The following is a 25,573-nucleotide window of genomic DNA, read 5'->3' as shown; positions in this document are numbered from 1 at the left end:
TAATTCTTGTTTGCATGAAATGGTTCTCTTATTTGTAATTAATGGGAAAAAATCAGTGTCATTTAGCTTTGCGTTTTTTTTTGCAATTAATTTTAAAATCTGCTTTCTTGGTAGGTAGGGTTCTTCTTAAAAAAAATTACAAATTGTGATGAGCAATTGCAATATTCCCCCTGTTTCGAGTATGATAATTGTGGAAGTTTCCCAAGTGTTAAATTCTTGTATGAATGGTTGACTGCCAAAATTGTTTCACATATATAAAGAGTATAAATAGTCATTATTCTGTGTTCCTTAAAATAGCACCTGACAGATACAGAATAATCTAAATTCATTAAAGCTTGTTTTCACAGAATTAATGTTTTGCCCAAATTTTCTCTTGATGTTGCCCCTTATATGCTAATTCCAAAAGAGATAGCAGAATGTATGAAGGGAAAATTTATTGCACATAATGTTCTCTTGAAACAAATTTTGATAATCTGTAGTTCCTTAGGTAATTTTTTCTATGACATGGTCAACATGTTTGTCCCAACTAAGATTTTCCTCGATAATAAAACCCAAAAATGTTTGGTGACCGCTTTGAGTTATTGCAGAATGGTGAATACAAATATTTGGATGATTTGTATTACTGTTTTGTTTAGTTTAAAAAGAATGAAATTAGTTTTGTCAGGATGTTTACACAAAAACTTACATATGTTGTTTAAATTTAACGATGCCTTCATCTCAAGTTTGTTCATTAAAGAATCATGTATCAATAGGTTAACATTGTTAGCATATAAACTAAGACTGTTGCCTTGATTTTGAACTACTTGTGATAAACCTATTACATATCAAATAAAAAATAGCGGCCCCAGAATGGTTCCCTGAGGAACCCCACTCCACAGTATATAAAGGAGAGATATGTTTAACAGTTTATTATTAACAGTATGCCATTTGAACAAACTGTTGTCTGTTTGATAGGTAGGACTTAAACCAATTTATTGTTTTCTTTTGTATTCCCAAATTAGACAGTTTTCCTAAGAGTTAAACATATCAAAAACACGTGTTAAATCTAACAATATTCCTACTGCATTTTCTTTATTGTCATTAGCCTCAATAACAGATTCGGTAAACTGAGACACAGCACTTATGACTGATATCTTTATGGAATCTGTTTTGATTTTCGTCTGTAGTATAAACTATGTTAATAATTTAACATAATCGATAGTAATAATCTATGTTTATAATCTTTCACAACACAAGTCCATCAACACTTTTTGAAATTATGAAACTTATTCTACAGCAATGGAGGCTGTTCCCTTACCTGGCGTCTCTGTTTGCGATGAAGGCAGCGGCTAGAGAGCTCCAAGTGAGACACTTCTACTTGACCCGCAAGTTGCACGATCCTACACAGCTGATCAGTCAGGTGAGTTATCCATCTTGTGTCATCTCAAGTAGAAGACTTTACACCAACAAAGAAAAGATCTGATGGCTCTTGGATCGGAGGAATATTTTGTGTTAAGTTGGCACATAAAATAAGAATTGTATAGAGTGTGTATGAATATTAAAGGATTGACCTCAATAATATTCATTCAGTGAATGAAGGGGAATGTTCTAATATTCTTATCAAACATTACAGTTAACCAGCATCAGTTTTCTGATCATGAACCAAAAGATGTGAATGCAACAGTATAATACTATGCATGTAGAGAGCTAGCTCTACGTGTAAGTATAGCATTTTCTTTTGTTTTCATTGGTATTGTTATCTGATATTTTTTTCTTACATGCCAACAACATAATTGAAACAAAGAGGAATATGAGAGATCCATATGAATGGGAAGAAATGTAAGGATGGATATTGTGCTTGTAACACTAACCCCTTCCAATTCTCCAGAGTGCTTTATACCATACATGGAATAGGTAGATAGATTATGCAATCTGCTGATAATTTTAATTCACTAATTTTTCTTCATCGGAGGGGTGAATCTAAAACCCTATAAAAGAATCTTTGGATCTTCTTTACATATATTTAGCCCTTAAATATGAGGCTTCTACAAAAGCCTATAATAGATTTGTGGGTTCTTGTAGTCTGAATGAATGAATGAATGAATGAAAATGCCTTTTTATTTCAAGCATATCTCAGTTACAAACTGTGTTACAGATCTCTCATCATACTAACACCAACTTATCCTAATTACATTCTAGATTAAAAAACACTACTTAATCAGTCATCATTCAGTTATTTGGGAGGGTTATTGTACACTTTTGGGCTGAAGAAAGAAAAAACTTCTTCAACCAACTTTCAAGGTCACTCTGGGAATGTGAAATGTGTTGCGCAGGGTGATCTCTTTCTGATAACGGAGTATCTTGCTGAGATTAGGAAGGTCTCTGGTTCTAAGCATTTTATGTAAAGTCAAACATGTCTGTATCCTGCAAAGGAAGGAGATTCGCTGCTGAAAAAAGCTCTCATGGTTGTATCTTCCAGGGTCGTACAACTACCGAATGACAGTTTTTTGTAATTTCTGGATTCTATCAGCATCCCCCCTCGAGATACTGTTACTGTATGCAGGATAACAGCAGTATTAGCAGTAGTAGACAGCTGAAAGATTAAGCGTCTGTACAAGGTGAAGCAAGAAGTAGGCACCGTTAGTGGTTTTACAAATATCAGGACAGTTCAGCAATATTTGCTTCGCTGATTCTACTTCTTCACAGTGTTTTCATTTATTGGTCTGGCTTAAATCCATCCTTATCAAATGTTTCCAAAGAGGGCCATGCCCTTTTAGCATTTCCAGTACTAGTTATATATCCTCCTTGCATTGGTCTAGAAGTCCGGTCTATTCTTTTGCATGAGAGATAAACATTTTTTATACACACATGTCTCCGCTATGACAAGTGCCTAAATTTGTATGATGACTATGTTGAAAATAGTATTTTATTGTCACTTTAAAATGTATGTAACACAATTATTTCTTGTACAGTAGAGTCCCGTTAATCCGACCTAATTGGGACCGAGCCCTATTCGGATTATGTGATTGTTCGGATTAGCCAGAATTACAGAAAAATACGGTTTTAAACTTGAGAATGGGTCTATTTTGTTATAGAATTATCAACATTGTTTATTAAAACATGTTTTCTGACTGTTGCATTGTATTTCTTGACCAATAAAAGTGTTTGCGAATACTAAGCACATTTACCGTATTTAGAGTGATAGTTCTATTGTTAAGCAATGTGAACGTACTGGATATTGTACGGGTCCACGCGTTCAATAGTTGTACGAAACTACGCGTCATCCAATAGACTCTCTTCAATGCGACAGAAGACAATAACTGAATTTATGTCTTTTAACAATTAATATTGTGCTCAATAATAATATCAGTACTGTACGTTCAATTTTCGTTTGATTTCACTTCTTAATACAGTAATTTAACTTATACTTAACCTATAAGTTTCAATTTGATACTGTATTTAACTTCATTATTTATGTACTGCACCGTACACAATTTGTCTTAACAAAATACTGTACAGTATGTCTATTTAATTAAAGTTTTCTTTGTTTATGTACGAAATGATGCACCCATTTTCATTTTTTATGTAATTAGTTCCTATAACTGTTCATTATCGTTATAAATAATTCCTCCTGGACCCGTTCGGATTACACGTTCGGATTACACGTGTTCGGATTAGCGGGACTCCACTGTATTTTGTTTATATTAAAATGTAATCTACTTTCTGGATAGCCCTCATACTTAGCTTGTTTAGATGCTTCTATACATGGAAGACGTCCTACTTGATCTCTTTTTTTGCCGAACACCAGTTATTGGGTCTTATCTTCATTTACAACCAGATTATTACTGTGGCAATACTGTATTTATTTATATATTATATTCTAGGATATATTATATTATATTATATATTCTAGGAGGTTGCTTGTGTATAAAATAAAAAGTATGGAACCCAGCACAGAGCCTTACGGAACATCTATTATAACTTGTAGTGGTCTTGATCTCACTAATTTTGTTACTCTTTTCTTTGAGTATTTGAGCTCAACTATTTGGGTTCTTCCTATTAAGAATCTTTCAAACCAGTTTGCAATAGTTCTATTCAAACCCAGTGTTTTCAATATCTACGAGGCACGTCCAGAAAGTAAGTGTACTGGTAATCTCACAGCTGTAGGAGATACTTTTTCGACATTTTGGTAACACTGCCGCGTAGCCTGAATCCTCCCCTTCAAAACGAGCCCAATCCGAGGTTTGTGTGTTGAAAACTCTTGTCACAGTAGCATCTCTCGCGAAAAATGTCGATCGTATCTCCCGCCAAGTGCGAAATTCGCGCCGTTATTTGCTACCTCATTGTGAAGTGAAAAGCTATGGTTTGAAATTTATAATGAGGTGAAAACTGTTTAGACTGACTCTTAGTTTCAGGCATGCAAGGCGGTGTTCAGCTGGCCCACCCAGGCAGCCATACAGCAGTGCAGGGAGGCTTGTGGAGGCCACGGGTATCTCGTGAGTCAAACTCTTTGTTTTATAACTGTACCCTACCTGCCTTAGGAGAAGATGGATGCCCTGACAGAGATGCACGCCCTCTTGTCGGCATGCAAGGCGGTGTTCAGCTGGACCACCCAGGCAGCCATACAGCATTGCAGAGAGGCTTGTGGAGGCCACAGGTATCTCAAGTGTGAGTCACACTCTTTGTTTTATAACTGTACCCTACCTGCCTTTGGAGAAGATGGATGCCCTGACAGAGATGCACGCCCTCTTGTCGGCATGCAAGGCAGTGTTCAACTGGACCACCCAGGCAGCCATACAGCAGTGCAGAAAGGCTTGTGGAGGCCACGGGTATCTCAAGTGTGAGTCACACTCTTTGTTTTATAACTGTACCCTACCTGCCTTCAGGAGGAGATGAATGCCCTGACAGAGATGCACGCACTGTTGTCGGCATGCAAGGCAGTGTTCAGCTGGACCACCCAGGCAGCCATACAGCAGTGTAGAGAGGCTTGTGGAGGCCACGGGTATCTCAAGTGTGAGTCACATTCTGTATTTCATAGCTTCGTATGATTTTTATTCTGGCTAGGAAACTGTATCTTTTATTTGGAAAAAATTAAGCAAATAACTTAAGAAATGAATCTTCTCATATACAGTCAGAGCCGGTACAGTGATGTGACTAGAATTTGATTGTTTGTGTTAGCTAATAGCCAGTAGTAACTACAATGACAATAACAATATTACATGATAATATAGGACTGTATCAATTGACTTTTCAAATGATTTCTAATTTTTTCTCTTGATTGCAAGTCTAAATGTCTGAGTATACATTAGTAATTGATGATTCTGTTAAGGTTCATTTAAATCTAAAACATGACAAGGTTTTGTGACTAAACAGGTGGTGTTTTTCATTTTTGTGTTGTGGTTATTCACTTAAAATATACAAACAGTGTTAGGACTTTTCATTTTTTACTTTGAAGTTTTGATTTTGAAATAAACTATTTCTAGGGAGAAGTTTTTCTGTTAGAAACCACTCTTAACCCTTTGCAGAATGTGGCAAATTAGCAAAATTACTATAGTAAAAATGTTTTAATAGGAAACATTTTGATGTAACACTTATTGTATAGTAAATTTGCACAAATGAATTTTTTACCATTTTTAGAAAAAAATATGGTGACATATTCGCCTCCTGTCTTTGTATAACATAAATGTTAGTGGATATATCGGCATCATATGTTATTATTTGTACATTTTATGTGAATGGTACGTTGCTGTTAGCTTCTCAGTGGATGGTAATGAAAAGATCATGCATTATAGAAAACTTTTCCTTTTAATGAAAGATATGAGTATAAGTTATGTAACACACAAGGTACAAGAAAGCATCATGACTATACTAGTTAAAAATACATATAGTCTGGTACATTATCTTAGATAGCTGTAACGTATCTTTTTATTGTTTAAAGCACTACAATAACAGAAAATGGTTAAACTAAAATGTTACAATTTTAATGTTAAGTCTCAAAGCTAACAGCTTTTGTGCTGAATGCCTGCAGTATTGCCAACACTGAAAACAAATTTTCCTTAAAAAATACGTATATCCGCATCTGTCCGAAAGGAATTAATTTCGAAGTTGACATTAGTTTGTGTGTAGGTGCTGGGTTTGCGGGGTTGCGCAATGACAACGATGCCAGCTGCACGTACGAAGGGGACAACAACGTGCTACAGCAGCAGGCCAGCCAGTGGGTGGTACGGCTGTGGGGGCAGCGGCAGGAACAGCGAGACCAATTCCCCCTCGGCTCGGTGGACCTCCTGTACCGCAGCCGAGCGGACCACATGTCTGCTGCCAGCGAGAGGGAGTTTTGTCACCCTCCAGTCCTCCTCGAAGCCTACGAGTGGCTGGTGTGTTGGCTGGCGGAGAAGACGTCACAGTTGTACCAGTCCCAAGTGGAGAGAGGCACTGACAGGTTCACGGCACGGAACCACTCTCAAGTCTATCGGGGCAGGAGTCTCTCTCTGGCCTACGCTGAGGTATGTGCAAGCTTGGGTGGAGCTCGTAACCACACATGCTGTTATCTGGCCCAATATTCATTTGGCAGTACTATTCTGGGAGTTCACTTTACTCTATTGTTGTTTTACAATGGGGTTTCATGGTGTGTACCAATGTCATGTGCCAAATAAAATAATTTACAGTAATAAAAAAATAAAAAATTGAAAAGCACTAAAATCAACAATTATTAACTATGAACAGAGTGATTATCCATTAAGCATTCCAAGATATACATTTTGTTTCAAATTCATTGCTGAAAATGGAAATTATATTTTTGTTTTATGTTTTTAGACATAATAACATTGTATTGAGCAACTTGTAAAACATTTAAAAGGATTGTGAACACCTTATTAGCAAATAACAAAAACATCAATATTGTACAACTGGACTTTAAAAACCTAGCAAATTCAGTTTAAGCCGTTAAGTTTGTAATATATTTAAAATTATAATTTAAAATGCAAACTAATGTAATAAAATCATTATGCAATATCCAGTTATTTCTATTTAAAAAAGTTGTCTTACTACAAATAATGAAGACTTACCTTACATGTAGAAGAATTCTACTAAATTCATAAATAAGAAACATAAAAGAATTTATGCACAATTTTTATAGTGCACAAGGGATAAAAATCTAATGTTTAATAATAAATGGCAAACATGTGAATAAAAAATAAAATGGAACTATAGTTCCATAGTTCTGGCTCCAAACCCATCAAAACATTGTTATTGCAATACTATCTCGAGATATTTTGGCCTTTCTGTGAACAATTGCCTTTAGTCAACAGAAGTAAAACTGATACTGCCAGTAATACACATTTGAGTCTACAGGAGTTGATAGGATGGTACTATTTTGAGATTGGGTGATGTGTAACTAAACATCAATCAATGCTGCTTCTTTTCCATGCTGCCAGCTTTTTGATAAGTTGTTACTATCTTCTTTGTTGAAGTTTTATCTTATTGATTATTTCTAAGGGTTCTATCATAATCCTAGGATAAGTAGTAAGGAATTTTTGCGAGTAATGTTTTTTGTCCAATTCTATTGTATGCCATGAAACTTGCCATAAAAAAAGAAAATGTCATAAAACAACAACGGCAAAAACTGTCGCTACAGAAGAACAGAACAAGCCTTGTTGATGATCTAGGCAGCAATAAAATGGTTATTGACACCTATCAGCAGAAGTTTGTACTGCACAAGTCCCGCCCACAGCAGAGCTATTCCAGGAACTTTTGGTTACCCTTGGTAACAGTGAAAGTGTTCAAAAAAGATGAAAGAGGATAGGGTGTTCATAGGGTTGCTTCATTGTAAGATACAGAATAAAAGATCTTTGATTGAATGGAATTGGTTGAAATGATTTGAGACTGTTAAAATGGTGGAGGGAGATTGGATTTTAGTAAGAACACAGAGTGGGAGATAATTGGTAAAATACCAAATAGGAGGAATGAAATTGTTAGAGCATGTTAACAATTTGAAGATAGGATGTTGAGAACGATGTTAGAGTGGGAGATATAGGGTAGCAGACCGAGAATTTGGGCATAGAACAATAAGGAACACGGGGAAGAATCATAGAGAATATAATGGGTAAAGATTCTGGAGAGAACAACAGTTGTACTGTCTTTGATGGAAAGAACAACTGTGGTCAGTCAGACCACACAAAATATTAAAACCTTCTCCTGATGGCGATGGCCATAACATTCTGATTGTAATGGAAAATTTAGAGAATTAGGTTTTTTTTAAATTTTGTGACAACCTAACAAGAGTTACAACTATATGTAATACTGAGGTGTTTTACAGCACTACATGCTGAAGTGTCTGTGGAAGCAGTGCGAGGCAGCTGAGCAGCAGTGTGCTGACAGCCACGGTGTGCTGACCCAGCTGTGTGCACTATTCGGCCTCAGCAGCCTGGAGAAACATCAAGTCTTCCTGCATCAAGGTGAGGAGTTGCAAAACATTTAAATGTGGAAAATGTATACATTAAGATTTATTAAATATTACGAGGGCTATCTAGAAAGTAGATTATATTTTGCTCTGTAGCCGCCAGTGGCTACAATTTTGATGTCAGGGCATTTCTCTGTTCAGTGAGTACGCTACTGAGAGGTTTTTGTTTTACAATAGCAGTTTATATTGTGTGATGCAATTGAAAATCTCACGAGTTGCAAAGTGCAATCAGTAGTATGGTTTTTGTTGGCTACGCACAATAAACCAATTGAGATTTATTGCCAATTCTGTGAAGTTTATGGGAACGATGTGATTGCTGAAGGTGGAGTGCATCAGTGGTGCATTAGGTTTAAGAATGATAGAACTAATGTGCACAATGACGAATGAAGTGGACGGCCAATCATTGTGACTGATGAAATTGTCTCTAAAGTCGATGAGAAGATTAAAGAAGTCTGCTGTTTCACAATAAAGAACTCTCACTTAATTTTCCTCAAATTTCATGGAGTTTTTACACGAAATTGTTACGCAGGTTACTATAAAGTTTGTGCTAGATGGGTACTGATCACACACAGCAAATCGGACTTGAGAAGTACAGGATGCTTTTAAGTGGAAGGTGTTTCCACATCCGCCTTACAGTCCAGACCTTACTACCACCTGTTTGCAACAATGAAGACCTGGCTTGTGACACATCGCTTTGATGACAACGTGGAACTGCAGGAGGGTGTGACTACCGGGTTGAAGTGTCAGGTGGCAGAATTTTACAATGCTGGAATTTAAAAACTAGCTCACCACTATGATAATTGTTTAAATTTGTATGGTGACTGTGTTGAAAATTAGTATTTTAGTGTCACCTTCAAATGTATATATAATACAATTTTTTCTTGTACTTTGTTTTTTGTTTATATCAAAACGTAATGTACTTTCTGATAGCCCTCATATTTCATGTATAAGAGTACTATTTCAAGAATATTAATATCTTTAGGATAAAGAAATGACTGTTTACTATGGCTCGATGTTTTTTAGAAAAATCAACTGCCGACTAAATAATCATTCCATCCTATTGAGAAAATTAAAATTAAAATTACCAGGAAAGATGAGATTTAATATTGATAGTGTTTGGGACAGTTGTAGTTTATATGAACATCTAATACTCATTGATTTCTTACACCTTGTTCCTGAACTTCAATGGTATTGGTCCAGTTCACTGTCCTTATGATAAAGGTAGCTTGGTAAGTTTGGGTACTAGTTAAAAATGTTATTTATTTATTGCACTGCTTGTGTTGTAATTGTGTGGTATTTGAGGGTAGTTTACAATACATTTTAAGTTCATTGTTACATTTATGTTTACATTTTCATCAAAGCTGCTACAGTAATCATTCAGCTAGGTATGAAAATAAATTTATTGTATATAATGATATATAAAACATTACAATACAAAATATTACGTGTATAAATACATATTGTACTTCTCTGTGATACTAACCTCACAACTCTGTAGAAAATCACTTATCTTATAGTACACATATTCTATGAGATAGTCATTCAAGAGATTTTAACATTTATTTCCTGCACAAGTGTCACCTCAAGGATACAGAAACAAGGGAGTTTTGCTTGAAGTGGTTGTATATCTTTTCAGTTTAAGTATTTTTTAATTCTCATCTATATACAGGGTGAGTCAGAAATATGGTAAAATATTTTAAGACGTGATTCTAGAGCAAAAAATAAGAAAAACATGTTATATAAAGGTAGATCCGGAAACGCTCCCTTACTGAGTAATGGCTGGCGAAAGATTTTGCTTTGTGTTCAGTTCACCTGGTTAAATTAGTAATTTGAAAGGTAATTTTGAAAGGTTTTGTTCTTACTTTTTAACTCAAATAAGATGGATATATAAGGGAAATCACCTGATAAATCAAATAAAACCACTCTAGAGGTTTTAGTGAGAACAGTTTTTGTGAAAAAGTATAAAATTTGCCAAAAATCTGATAACAAAAATACCGTCTTAAATGTTTTGATGTCGAATAACATTGTTAGATGACCAATAAACAAGTTTGTTTTTCCTAATACAGATTGTAGAGAATTTAATTCTGAAAAACAACCATAATAAGCAAGTTAACTAAATGGTTGTAAAAAAGTTATGAAATTGACTCCTCACGTATTACACTACAACAGCAATTTTTTGCTGTTTTATAATATGGAATGAGTATCTGATTGGTAACAGATGGTAACAATTAATCATTTAAAACAACAACCGTTTTAAACATCTTTAAATAATAAATAATCAGTTGGTCATTTATTTTTAGATGACATATGTCACCTCATTGTTGAACAAAACAACAAACTGTAAAGATACCGTACTATGTGCTTGTGTTAAGTATTTTAACCAGTTATTTCCATCCATTTTATTAGTGATTTTGTGTTGTGTGTTTCATTTATTAAAAAATGGATGGTAATATTCATGTGTATTCAAACTCTGAATTAGCAGACATGCATTTTTAATTGTATGGTTTGGGATGCTGCAATAGTACTTCAGCAAGGACATCTGTATCAAGAGAACTGTCCTAACCGCAAGTGTCCAAGCACAAGATTTTTGCCACTATTCATCAACGCGCCTATCTGAAGCAGGTTCTTTGAAATCTTCGGAGGCATGGTAATGCAGGCATCACCCGATCATATAGGACTGTTGAATTAGAAGAGTTGGTTCTTAATTAAATTTCTAATTATCCTGAAAAGAGCACTAGAGAATTGTTCACTACATTTTAATGTCAGCCAATCTAGTATTCGGAGAATACTACACGAGTACCAGTTACACCCTTACCACTTCCAGCATGTCCAAACTTTTTTGCATTAGACTACACTCCCCATGTTGTTTTTGTCGATGGCTTCTGTTAAAATGTGCTGATCCAAACTTTTTAAATATAATTTTGTTTACCAATGAGGCTCACTTTACAAGAACAAATATCATTAACTTCCATAGCAACCACATTTGGGCAGACAGAAATCCTCATGCTATCAAACCTAATCGCCCACAACATCAGTTTTTAGGAAAATGTTTTGGGCTGGAATCTTAGCAGATCATTTAGTCGCATTTCGTGCTTCTTCCCAGGCTTAATGGCGTGGTGTACTTGAACTTTTTAAAGAGATGAGCTACCTAACCTCCTTAATGATGTACCTCTGCATTTGCGCCAAAACATGTGATTTATGCATGACGGGGCACCTGCGCACTACTCTCTTGCTGTTCGTGGACACCTAAATGAGAGTTTCACAAATCAATCGATAGGCCGAGGTGGGACCAGTTTCATGGCCAGCAAGATCACCGGACTTAAATCCTTTGGACTTTTTACCTTTGGGGACATTTAAAAACTTTAGTTTACTCTTCCCCAATAGATACCATTGAAGAACTCCGATTAAACATTACTAATGGAATAGGAACCATTAAGCAGACACCTGGAGTTTTTGAACGGGTCTAAAACTTGATTGAGAAGACGCCTGAACGCGTGCATTTGGAAACAATGGAGGTCATTTAGAGCATCATTTTTAATCTTCCGGTGAGACTTAAAGCGATTGTAGATGTTAATTGTATTAAAAAAGAAATTTTGAACTGAAAATATGTTTCTTTTTCACCAGCTGTTACCATCAGATAATCATTCCTTATTATAAAACAGCAAAAAGTTTGCTGTGTAGTGTAATACGTGAGGAGTCAATTTCATAACTTTTTTACACATTTAGTTAACTTTGCTTATTATGGTTATTTTCAGAATTAAATTCTCTACAATCTGTATTAGGAAAAAACAATTTGTTTATTGGTCATCTAACAATGTTATTCGACATCAAACATTTAAGACGGTATTTTTGATATTAGATTTTTGGCAAATTTCATACTTTTTCTCAAAAACTGTTCACACTAAAACCTCTAGAGTGGTTTTATTTGATTTTTCAGGTGATTTCCTTTATGAATCCATCTTATTTGAGTTAAAAAAGTAAGAACAAAACCTTTCAGATAACTTAATTTCACCAGGTGAACTGAAAACAAAGCAAAATCTTTCGCCAGCCATTACTCAGTAATGGAGCGTTTCGGGACCTACCTTTATATAACATTTTTTTCTTATTTTTAGCTCTAGAATCACGTCTTAAAATATTTTACCATATTTCTGACTCACCCTGTATATAAAAATGAATGTTTGTGTGTTTGTCCTTTATGGAATCGCAAAATATTAGACAGACCATTATGAAAATTTGTATGTATACGTATTTTTCCACGGAGAAGGTTTATAAGCTATGCCCATTGATGTAACTCACCACCAAGCGGCGCTGCAAAAGAAAAAAGGTTTCAAAGCGCCTGCACACTATAAACTGCAATTACGAGACAGTTACGTATATTACATAGCCAAACACTATTTGAAGGCGCTAAGTTATTACGTATATTTGTCTTTAAGATACATTTCTGATTGAACTTAAAGTTTGAGTGTTAGACCACTTTATAATAAAGTACATGTACTTGCACAATGGCTATAAACATAAACATATTTTCTTGATCGTGGCAACAAGGGAAACTCTACATCGGCGTTGTAAATATAATTAAATTAAACCAGAAGTTCACATACACGGGCAAAGCTTACGAAAAGCGTGCAAAGCAGCGGGAAACAGCTAGTACCTTATAAATTTTACAGTGACACAGAGTTTATTCCAATATGAGTCATGGGTGTTTTGATTTCCATTGTTTAGGCTGTGAATTAAACATTCATGTTCTCTACAATTTCAAAAAATTGGTTTAAATTAATTACTTGCCGTTTGAATATTCTAAATATCAACAATTGGAATTGTTCCACACAGCTTCAAATATGCTAAGATTTTCATCGTCGGCCAACAGGACTAATTTTATAATATTCTTAGAAAGATCATTTGTATGAAAATGAAAAGTAAAGGTTCTAAGATCCTTGTGTTTTTTATGGATAATTCATATTTAAGGTCTGATGTTACAGGTCATCTGTTTACAAATTTTTGTCTTGGTTGTTCGATTGTCATCATTGAATCACCACGGTGGATTATATGCCACAATGTAAATTAATTAATAATCCCTCTGACTCTGTAGTGTAGTTTGGTTTCTTAATGGAAAAAATTTAAATTTTGTGATTTTTGTTTTTAAAATGATTATTGTAATTCATACTTTACAATTAAAACTAAGTACAGTATTTGTAAAATTAAAACTAACAGAGTTAAAGAAACCAATGTGAGAAAATTAATAATATATAGTAGATATTTTACAAGATGGCAGGAATGTGCTATTTCAGCATCTAGTAGGTACAAATGAACCTGTTACAGGAGGCTACATAGACAACAGTCAAAGTGAAATGATCCACTCTGCCATCCTTACCGTGTGTGGACAGCTGAAGAATGAAGCTGTGTCGTTGGTGGACGTGGTAGCCCCTCCTGACTTCATCCTCAACTCTGTGCTCGGCCACTCCAGCGGAAAAGTGAGCAGGCAACAACTCACTTAACTTTTTAGCCTATTGTTTAACGTATGTTTGGGGTGTTGAAATTATCAAAAATTTTTAACGCTTTATTGACTTTGTTTGAGAACAAGTTTTGTTAAATAAATTTGCATTATTTGAGTATAGCCGAATATCACAGTCCTACAGTGACTGTTGTAGTTCCGAAATCTCCATCAATGAGCAATTTCATCATAAGCAAATATAGTTTTTAATATTTACAGTATTAACCTTAGTCTGGACTCGTATTATTGGCTGATCGTTAGCAAACCCTGTAATTCGAGGGGCTGGAAAAACTTCTTTTCTGTCTGTTTGTCTGCTTACAGGAAATCTCAAAAAGACTGACCTATAAACTTGAAATTTTGTATGAGGCTTTCATTTCTATACAGGTAACACTGACTTTGATGGTGGTGCATACCGCTCCATCCTTTATATTAAAGAAGAGAGTAATTTAATAACCTTTCTGAAGTTATGTATATTGTTCCTCAAGTTTACAGTTATCTACAGTCAGATCTTTATAATTGTGCTAGTTGGTTTTATCTATGAGGTAGATTCAAAAAGTTTACAGAATTATTACTCATAATGATTAGAGGTCCATTGAAGTAAACATAGCTCGAGTTTGGCAGCATTGCTAGTGAAAACACAAAGCTGTCTAGTATTCTTTTATGTATTACTGCTTTAAACTTCAGATTGTTTATTTTTTGTGTATTTTGTTCCATTTTTGGTTTTTATTCAGGTTATTGACATTTTGTCGGAGGATTAAAAAGAAAAAAAACTGTGTTTCATCACCTACCTAAATTTTTGTTTATTTTCATCAGCCCAGTCATTCTTATTCCTGGACATGTTTAATTTGAATTATGTTAGTTCAGTGAAAACCATTTTACAGAAAGATGCACAAATATGATGTAAGTTCAAATAACCAGACACACTGTAAAATTCTAAGTTCAGAAGGAATTGAATTGATTGTACGAGAGCTATCTAGTAAGTAGATTACACTTTGATATAAACATATATTGATATGAAATAAAAGGAAAAAACTGTATTTTATATATATATATATATTTGAAATTGACACTAAAATATTATTTTTCTACATAGACACCATACAAATTTAGGCACTTATCATAGCGGTAAGCTAGTTTTGAAATTCCAACATTATGACATTCTGCCACCTGAGACTTAACCAGGTAGATTTTTATGGGTGTATGTTAAGATTTTTGGTACCATGCACAAAATTTATGGTAACTGAACTTCTGCGTAACAATAAAAAACTCCTTGAAATTTGAAGAAAACTTAAGTAAGAGTTCAGTTATTGTAAATTGATGGTCATCCTTAATCTTCTCATCGATTTTATATACAATTTTATCAGTCAAAATGCTTGGCCGTCCTCTTTTTCTCGCAAAAGTAGAACTGAAAATTTTGATGATTGGAATCTTTCCTTTTCTTCAGGTTTCAAAAGATCTGAAGACTAATGTTAAGCACACACACAAAAAAATTAGACAAGTAAAATGTGTGGCGATAACTCGAAAACATTTCACTTAACAAATTGTGTGTCAGAAAACCAAGCATACTTATGTAAGTCCAGACTGGAGAGAATTAACATAAACAATGCCAGACTGTTAGGACATCTCAAGTGGAACGGACTACTCACAGACAGACAGCATGGTTTTACTGGCGGAAGGTCTACCATAACAGCACTTATTGACCTGATTGAACATATTATAGACCACCTAGAAGATGGGGACACTGTTGTTGGCGTACTGCTTGATTATAGCAAAGCATTCGACTGCCTGAGCCACGACCTGATAATTAGGAAACTGAATGTCCTTGGAATCCATGGTGTGGAGGCCAAATGGTTCAAAGACTACATGAATGGAAGAAGCCAGGTAGTAGAAGTAAAGCATACCCTGAAGGAATTGACAACCATAATTAAGTCAGACCCACTCTGCATCCAAAGAGGAGTCCCACAGGGATCTGTTCTTGGACCGGCCTTATTTGTACTCTTTACAAATGATATGCCACAACATCTCCAAGACTATGCCTACAGTATTTTGTACGCAGATGACACAGTGCTGCTCACTGGAAAGAAAAGCACAGAAGACCTTGAAATTGCTTCATATATTGCATTAAACGTAGCAGCTGAGTACTCTTCTGTAAATGACCTCGTCCTTAACGAATCTAAGACAAAGCAAATAGCTCTGGGAATAAATAGAGAGAAAATTTCAGAGCTCCCCAGTATTACAGCAACCAACGAAGTAAATCACTTAGGGATCGTGATAGACGAAAAGCTGTCCTGGGAGGGGCAGGTAAACAAGCTCTGTAAAAAATTTAGCTCAGCTATCTTCGTTATAAAGAGGATCAAGACAATAAGCACTCAAGCAGCCAGCAAAAACTTATATCATGCACTGTTTGAGTCGCACCTGCGGTATGGCATTGTGCTATGGGGAGGCTCAACAGCAAGAAATATGCAGCACTTACTGATCCTGCAAAAGAAAGCTGTAAGAGCAATATCTGGCCTGGGCAAAAGAGACAGCTGTAGACAATCTTTTAAAGACCTAGGGATCCTCACTGCACCCTCACTCTACATCCTGGAGACAATAATGTATGCCTCTACACAAGACCTGCCTAGTCACCAAGACAGACATGCCTATCATACCATAAATGCTGCAAACTATGCATTACCTCCACACAAGACAGCACGCTACGAGACGAAGCCAACCTATGCTGGAGCAAAATTCTTTAACCGCCTACCAGAAGCACTCAAGAGTACCAGCCGTAACCTGCTCAAGAAGAAGCTAACTGCCTGACTGCTAGGGAGATCGTTCTACAGCCTTGAAGAATTCTTGACCTGGAGAGAACATGAACATTGACCACTTAGTATCCTCTGCTAACTTAGTATCCACTGCTTAGTGTCCTCTGACAAATTATTCAAATGCTTCATATCCTATACTGTTTGACACCAATTCAGATATTGAAGATCTTGTATTAAGCCTCCTCAATAAACTCAATTTCACTGCACCGAATCAAGAGCACTACACAACACGTGCCATACACCAGTGAAGGCGGAAGACTTGTCCTCAAAATCAATTTAATTACTTTCTAATAATCACTATATATTATATAAAAATCTGCTATAATATGTCTTTCTTTTGAATGTAGTTTTGTTTGTAGTCTTGAGCAGACGTTGCGGAGAGCAGTCTGTTGACTTTTTAGTTTTTTTATGTGAGATCAAGCTATAAACTGTTTATTTATGTATTGTTTGTCTGTTACACTAACCAGCTACTTGATTTTCGTCAGTGACTTCCTAAGTTTGTCATTTATTGTAAACATGTATGTAAATGTTGGAAAATAAATATTTATTTTATTTTATTTATTTATTTAATCTATTTAGTTCAATTGGGAGACTTCCAACTCAATTTTATACTCAATGAAAACTGATATGCTTCCTAAATTAGATCTTTTATCTGATGATGTAACTTCACAGGTGTACAAGTACTTGGAGCAAGCGTTGATGACTACTGCAGGCAACTTGGAGCGCCCCGCCTGGTGGACCGAACTGTCTGGCAAGTTTCGGTCTCGCCTTTAACATCGGCATCAACCTTTGGTGCCATAGATAACCTATATCTGAGTGCCATTGTGGTTTCTATTCGAGGAGCGGGCTAACATATTGGTTGAAGCATCATGTTTCAACACATATTAATATTTTTGATAAGTATTTTGCTCTATCTGATTGTATTCATTATTATAAACCAATTAATAATGTGTAATCAATGTAATTACGTATTAAAAAATATTGTTAGTTGAAGTTTGGAAAAGTTGTTTGTTAAATCATATATATTCAGTGTTAATCTTTGGGATTCTATTTTACCCCTCAGTTCATCTATAGCAAGACTAAGTTTTAATTTTATAAATGTTTATTTGGTTATTTTTTTAGAATAATCTTTGTTAGTTAATTGTTTGACCTTGTGTAATGAGGCTATTGACCCCTTGAATGCTAAGTTTTGAGCTTTGCTTATTTTTATAGTTATGTATTTAATTAATATTAATTGTACAATTATATAATTCCTTACAACGTTTACTATCTAATAGAAGAGTACAATGTATTTGTCCGTGGTTTTGCTTTTGTAGTGGTATGATAAATTAGCACCATTTCCTAATTATGAAAATTGCTTTTCAGAATAGTTATACTGTTGAATGCTCAGATCCAGGAAAATCTAAAATTAATGATAAGTATACGTCATTATTCTGTTAGTCTTCCTAGAGGTAAAGCAAAATGCACAGAGGTAATCTTGTGTATTTATGCTCATTGCGAAAATTCACCTTTTGCTCTTGGTATAGTTTTATAACTTGGTTAGTAAGATTTTTAATTTATCAGTTTCCACGTTTCACAAAACTAGGTGGCTTTTTGGAAATATGATATCCCTCTAAGTGCTGACATTGCGCTACACGAGGTTGGTGAACATGGAAAACGGCAAAACATCCATAAACGATGATATTTCACAATGTATTTTATATAGTAATAAACTAGAAAAGTGGCACTATTAATTTATCTACATCCGTCTCAATTTATCCTAAATGCTGTCTCAAGACTACAGATGATTTTACCTAAGCATATCGTCAGCTGGAATTGTCATTGCTTATGGGAGTCACTCTTTAAGTGAGTTATTTTGAAATGAAATGAAAAAAATGCCTCTATTAAAGAGGTGGAGTTTGGGCTATCAAGCCCTATCTACCACTCATCCTCATAATGTATACAGTAGATTTACAATAGTTTGTACAATTGTGGTAAATTATTAACATCGTTTGAACAGTAACATATGCTTTAAATAGAATATAACAAAATTGCTTAACCTATACAGAATGAAATGAACTTAAAGTAAAAATCAATATATTGAAATTAATTTAAAACTTGAAAGGAAGAGTTTACATATATTATAATAAATACAAGAAAAATTCAAAATGTAAAGGAAAAGCAAAGTGACTCTTAAAACACCGACTAACTACATGACCTCCATAAGCAGCTCCACCCGTCACCCCCACAGGCCCCCCAGCAGCAAGTCCCTAACCCCCACCCTGAAGCGTGCATGGTCCTCAATATGCATGTACATCTAATATCGTCGGAGAGAGTGTAAAAGGTCGGAACAGTAAAGAACCTATTAAAGAGTGTTGATCGATGAATTGGAATTGATAGTAATGTGGTTTTTAACTTTGCCAAAATGTTTTTTGTGGGCACAAACAACACACTTTTTTGCTTTTTCTAAAAAGTGTAAATTGCATATATTTTTATCTGTAATAATTTGTATTTAATTTTTAATTGAGTAAATTTAGTGAAGTGCTATTGCTATGCTGTGATAAATGTGAAAAAGTAAAAAAAAACTTAACTGTTTCTCTAAAAAAAGTTTGAAAACTTTCAACACACAATCGTAAGTAATTGCAATTATTATTTTATCAGTCTGTAGCTTTTGCTGAAAACATATATACAATATGTTACACTTTGTTAATTTTTGTGTACTGATTATTTACTTTCAACATATGCTTGCAAAGTCCTAAAAAACTTGTAGCGCTACAAGTGAATATAGTCAGTGCTTGGAGGGTTTTAAAATTTAACACATGGAAAATATGTTTTTCTGAATATTTTAAGATTTCACAATTGGTTGTAGGAATTCGTAGTTGTACTTTGCTTTCAGTTGGAAAAGCTTTAGAAAAAAATAGTTTTTTTATCTTAAAGTTAAAAGAGTGCCATTAGGCTTTTGAGAACCATTTTGGCTCATCCCAAATATTACAGTAAAAAGTTACCTGTTGGTATTGTTCTATGTCCACAAATAAGTTTTATATTTATGTATTGAATACATGTGTATTATTCTTCAACAGTTTTTATAGTATAATTATTAATTTTATTTGTATTTATTTTTACTGTTCTTGATTTCTGTTCAATAAAAATGATCATATTAAACTATTTGTTACGTTATTAAACCTATGGTTGCCACACCACCAGATGTCACCGGAGATTACTGGAATTTGATGCTAAAAATGTAACTCTGGAGAGTTTATACAAAAAGCCCTGTTTTTAACTTTTTTATAAAAAAGCCTTATTACGAAAGAAACTGAACTGAGACGAGTTATTTTGTTTGTGTCAAGTTGTTTAGGATGACTATTTAACGTAATTACGTTGTGCTATTTACATTGTTTAATGTGACTAAATTCTGACTGTGATGGGAAAAAAGAAAAAGGCCAAAGGGATATACGTACAAAAATACAGCTGCTTTTAAAAATTTATTCTTGAAGGAAAGTTTTCTAATCCACTTCCTGTAGAGAGGTAGGCTACTTCTCTTGTTTGCTCAAGAAACATAAGGAAGGAATCATGAACAGATGAGTCAATTGAAAGCATTTTGTTGCCAAACATAGCTTCAGATTAAGTTTTTCAAATTTATATTCAACAAAAGATATTGTTGAGTACAAATTTGTCATGCCCACAAACAAGTACTTATGCACTTGGTGTAGTATCCATCATCTCCTGGCTCGTTCTCCACAAACAAGTGGTGTGCACTTTCAGATGGAAGTAATAAATCTGATTGTTATGTATCCTTGGATAAGATTAACATGTAATTAATGACCAATAAACTAAATGGTTACGTTGTTAAACAACAAAAATTGTTACTATTGGTTTATATTGAAGGCTCAGTTCACTAGTACTAAAATATTAATATTTTATATATTGTAAATGTTTAAATATAGTCTAATAAGGTCTTCACAATAAAAAAAATATTTCTCAATTCAACATTTTATATTTACACTTGTTATTTACAACGAAATTAAGTTTTCAGAGTAGCAACTAGTCAATATTAACGATGTAGTTGTTTTTGAGTTTGTACTTGAATAAAAATATTTGTAAATAAAAGCCTATTTATTCTACCCAATAGTCTGCAGTTTATTAAATGAAAATTATAGTGTTTTATAAACTCTAGTTGTATTTTTTTCATACAATTTAGATGTAAAATAATGAATGAAACACAAAACATTTGGGATTAATAGGCATGATATCAGTAAATGATTATAAGCTACAATTGGATTGTGTGTTTAATGCTTAATTTAAAAATGTTTCTGGGAAATTACTCTCAAAACTATCCCCCTAAAAAATATGAAATTATGTTAATTTTGGTGAATTAGAACAAATTAAATTTGTGCGAAGTAAAATGTATTCTCTGTATTAAATAAGTCATGTTGTACAAAATTTGTTTCAATACTGTTAAATTGAAGTAAATAAAAATAATAAATGTCTCAAATTAAACTAATAATGTGTAATTTGTAATTTCAATAGTAGTATAACAGTTAAATTGATTAACTGTAAATGAAGAACGCTTGTAACACACTTTAATATTATGCAATGCATGCATGGCACAACATTATCACAACCTTGTTAACCAAGAAGCAAGAAAGTGCATGGAGATCATGGATGTGGTTTAGAAACTCAAGCTGCTAAGTTACAACACACTACGGACAATTAAAGTTTCAATGAATATTTGAAATAAACATTAACTTGATGGAAGTTATAGGCTAAGTTTCAGTTACACTTCTGCAGCAACTTGCATCAATCAAATAGCATTGTACAGCAACCTTATATCAAATGCCTTTGTTATATTTAATTTCGCATTCATTGAACATCTTCATAGCTGACTTTTTTTGAATCTCTTCAGATGAACGTGACTCCAAACTCCAGGAGTTAAGACTGTACCGGTGTCAGATTTCCGACACTGCACTTAGTGGAAGGAGAACTGGGAGCTAAACTCAAAATTCACACAGAATTGGTTACATTTAATTATGCATTGCTAACAGTATAATGTACGTTCTGAGAGTTGCAATTCCAAATTTGTTATAATAATAATAATAAAAAATTCTTTATTGCATTTGTTACAATTTTACAATTGTGTTGCAAGCGTCATATTCTTCCTAGCCATTCATACACATTGAAGCTCACTCAAACATACATACATCTCTCAACAATCATGCAAACAATCACACTCTCAACACCAGAATATCGGGTAGGGGGGGTTACTAATTGTCCCAGCGATATTGAAAAAACTCCTCAATCGTGTAAAAGGCACTAGACACCAAAAGATGCTTTAAACGAGTCTTGAAAAGAGTCAGGTTTTGATTTTTGATGCATTCAGGAAGGCAATTGATTACTTTGACACCAACTTGAGATGGCAGCCGTTCAAAGGCTGTACTTCTGTGTGGTTGAATTCTGTAGTTGTCCCTACCTCTAGTATCATATGAGTGAACATCCCTGCCTTGAGTCAAAGTGTACCTTGACCTGCAGTACAGAGCGACCTCCAAGATATAGAGGGAGGGTAAAGTCAATAATCTAAGCTCCCTAAATGCTTCTCTACACGACTCTCTTGTTTTCAATTTCAAGATGGTTCTGACAGCTCTTTTCTGAAGTCTAAATACCCTTTCCAGAATCAGAAACATCTTTATTCATATTAATACACATGGTGTACATAAGAATGGTGTCAATCCAATATAATACTATAATAATAACATTATTAACATTAACATCATTGTTAACAAATAGTAACAGGTCACAATTCATTATATAATACAATAGTTTCATACTAAAATTATTAAAATTACAAATGAAAATTTAAAAATTAAAGTTAAAGAAAAAATGTAATAAAACTGTTTTTATCCATGTTTTCCACCATGGATTTCAAAAAATTCAGAAAACGAATACAGGGGAAGGTTAGTTAAATATTTTTTTAGTTTAACATTGCATAAATTATTATTTTCCAGTAATTTTATGTAGTTTGGCAACAAGTTGAAGAATTTAGCTCCCATGTATTTTGGTGTTTTACAAAAAAATTCCAAATTATGTCGGATGACTGCCATATTATTTCTATTTCTTGTATTATATGAGTGGTTTTTACCACATATTTCAATATCATTTATTCGATTTTTCACTGACAGTATAGTGTCATATATGTATGCACTATAGACAGTCATGATTTCTAATTGAGGAAAGTGGTTTTTTACGGATTCATTCCATTGTAAGCCGAGCATAATACGAATTGCCTTTTTTTGTACAGTTAGGATTGAATTTAAATTTCTAATTGAAGTTGATCCATATAGGGCAATACCAAAAACAATATGTGAATGAATATGAGAAAAGTATACTGACTTCAAAGTATTGTTTGTACATAATTTTGATATTCTTCGAAGAGCATAAAGACCAGAACCCATTTTTGAAAGTACACTGTCTATGTGTTTATTCCATGACAATGAGCTATCCAATGTTAATCCCAGAAATTTTACCTCCTCGACTTTTGCTATAGAAATTTGATCCATTCGTATACTAGGATTAATTTTGTTTCTACACCGGTTAGTATTAAATTCAATATAGTTTGTTTTGGTTGGATTTAGAATTAAATTATTTTCTTGGAAAAATTGATTTAAATTGGATAGACTAAGAAACGCATCCATTTCAATGTCATACTTAGATGGTGCGCTTATTCGCAGAGTGGCATCATCAGCATACAAACACAATTTTTCCAATTCAGGAAGACCTTTTAGGTAGCAGAGAAATAGCAGAGGTCCCAATATGGAACCTTGAGGAACCCCAAGAATGGTTTGTTTTAAATTTGATTTGTAGTTGATACTAAAATTATTTTTAGTATTTTGGTGAGCTATTTCCACAAATTGTTGCCTATTTTGTAAGTATGATTTAAACCAATTGTATTCATTTTCTTTAATACCTAGTAATGCTAATTTAGACAGTAATGTGGTGTGACAAACACTATCAAAAGCCTTATGTAAGTCCATGAACACTCCTATCACTTTATCTCCTCTATCAATAGAATCAATCACGCCTTCTAGAAACTCAGTGGCAGCTGTGACAACAGATTTCCTTTTTCTGAAGCCGTGTTGTATGTTATCAATTAAATCATTTTCTTCTAGATAACTGATCAGCCATTGCCCGCTCAAATATTTTTGATATAACTGGTAGCAAAGCAAGTGGCCGATAATTTGCAGCATCCATCTGATCGCCTTTTTTGAAAAGAGGTTTAATTTTTCTTATTTTAAGTTTTTCTGGAAAAATTCCAGATAATAAGGAAGAATTAACTATATGAAGTAAGGGATCAATTAGAAATTCCATTACACTTTTAATTACAGGTACTGGTATGTCATCATATCCAGTGCTATAACTGTTATTTAAACTGCTAATAATTTTTACCATATCTTTTCTATCAAGTAATCTACATTTGAACTGATTTGTATATTCTTGTATATTAAAGCTTGAAGTGGTTAAATTAATGTTTAAATTTACTTTGTCCCTAATTATGTTAATATAATACTCATTAAAAACTTCACAAACTTTTTTAGGATGTGTTATTGTAATATTGTTGTGCCTTAGTCGTATGTTTTTTATGTTTAATTTAGGCTGACCAATTTCGGAATTAATAATTTTCCAGGTATCCCTTTGACAATTTTTGGATTTTTTAATTCTTGTATCATAGTAACTTTGTTTTTCTTGTATAATTTTCTTTTTAAAAAGGTTGTATTTATGTTTGATGAGCTCAATATTTCTTTGTGATTTATTTGTTCTGGCCAGATTACTTTCATGGATTAAATTCCTTTTTTCTATTTTTAAATCTTCAGTAAACCAGGGTTTTTTATCTAAGTGTTTACGAACTTTTACTATTGGAAAAAAAGTATTAAAATATTGTAAAAATATACAAATAAATATGTCATATTTCAAATTATCATTAGCTGTATATAGTTGTAACCATTTCTCTAAGCTTAATGCATGTTTAAAATTTTTCATATTTTATCAGAGAAAATCCTGGAGTATTTGAATTCATAGTTTGGTGGCTTTTTTATACTAAAGGTATGATCGTATACCCTAATGAGCTGACCATCGTGATCCGACAACAACGTATTCAAGCACTCGACTTGTATCTGTGATTGTTTAAAATTTGTTAATACATTGTCAATAGCTGATTGTGTATTTCTGGTGATCCTGGTGGGAAAGTCAACCAAGTATTTCATATCATACTGTTTTAGAATTTGCTCCTATTTTTTCTGAGAATTATTTTTTCTAAGGTATTGATATTAATGTCTCCAGATATTATTATGTATTTATACTTATTAATTAGGATGCTTAAGAGGTAGTTCAACTTTCCCATAAATATATCTATGTTTGCAATGATTGGATACCTATAAATTCCCCCCAACAATATTTTTATTTTTCCAAACTGAATTTCAACCAGACACAATTCAAAGATTTGATCATTTAAAAGGGATTTAATAGCTGGAAACATAATTTTTTTACCTTCATAATGTTTTTTGCTCAAATAATTACACCTCCTCCCGTCATACTATCTCTAGAATAGTGAGCATAAATGTTATAGTTAAGGACATTAAGTCTGTTAATTTCATCTATTTCCATTTTGTGTTCTGTAATAACTAATATGTCTGGTTTTATTTCGTCAATTGTAATTTCTAATGAATCAAATTTGGGAATTAAAGAATTTATGTTTTGGTGAAATATTGTTATACCAATAGGAGTGTTCTCAACATTATTCATTACCCTAGTAACATCCCTAGTATTGAAATTATCATTAAATGAAGCATTGTGCACAATGCTTTCACAGAT

General features: G+C 33.7%; 1 protein-coding gene across 2 annotated transcripts in view; it reads left to right on the top strand.

Annotated features, from left to right (window-relative positions):
• Nucleotides 1-19,876, top strand: part of LOC124367688 (peroxisomal acyl-coenzyme A oxidase 3-like) — a 49,205-nt gene extending 29,329 nt beyond the window's left edge. For both annotated transcript variants that reach the window (XM_046824711.1, XM_046824712.1), the window contains 6 exons: nt 1,277-1,399; nt 4,866-4,992; nt 6,106-6,482; nt 8,294-8,432; nt 13,757-13,908; nt 17,408-19,876. In XM_046824711.1, the coding sequence (XP_046680667.1) occupies nt 1,277-1,399; nt 4,866-4,992; nt 6,106-6,482; nt 8,294-8,432; nt 13,757-13,908; nt 17,408-17,509 (1,020 nt within the window). In that variant the 3' untranslated portion in view covers nt 17,510-19,876. The remainder of the gene's footprint in view (nt 1-1,276; nt 1,400-4,865; nt 4,993-6,105; nt 6,483-8,293; nt 8,433-13,756; nt 13,909-17,407) is intronic.
• The last annotated feature ends 5,697 nt before the right edge of the window (nt 19,877-25,573 follow it).

Source organism: Homalodisca vitripennis, chromosome 8 (assembly GCF_021130785.1).
Source record: "Homalodisca vitripennis isolate AUS2020 chromosome 8, UT_GWSS_2.1, whole genome shotgun sequence".
Lineage (NCBI taxonomy): Eukaryota > Metazoa > Arthropoda > Insecta > Hemiptera > Cicadellidae > Homalodisca > Homalodisca vitripennis.
This window is presented reverse-complemented; position numbering and strand designations above follow the sequence as displayed.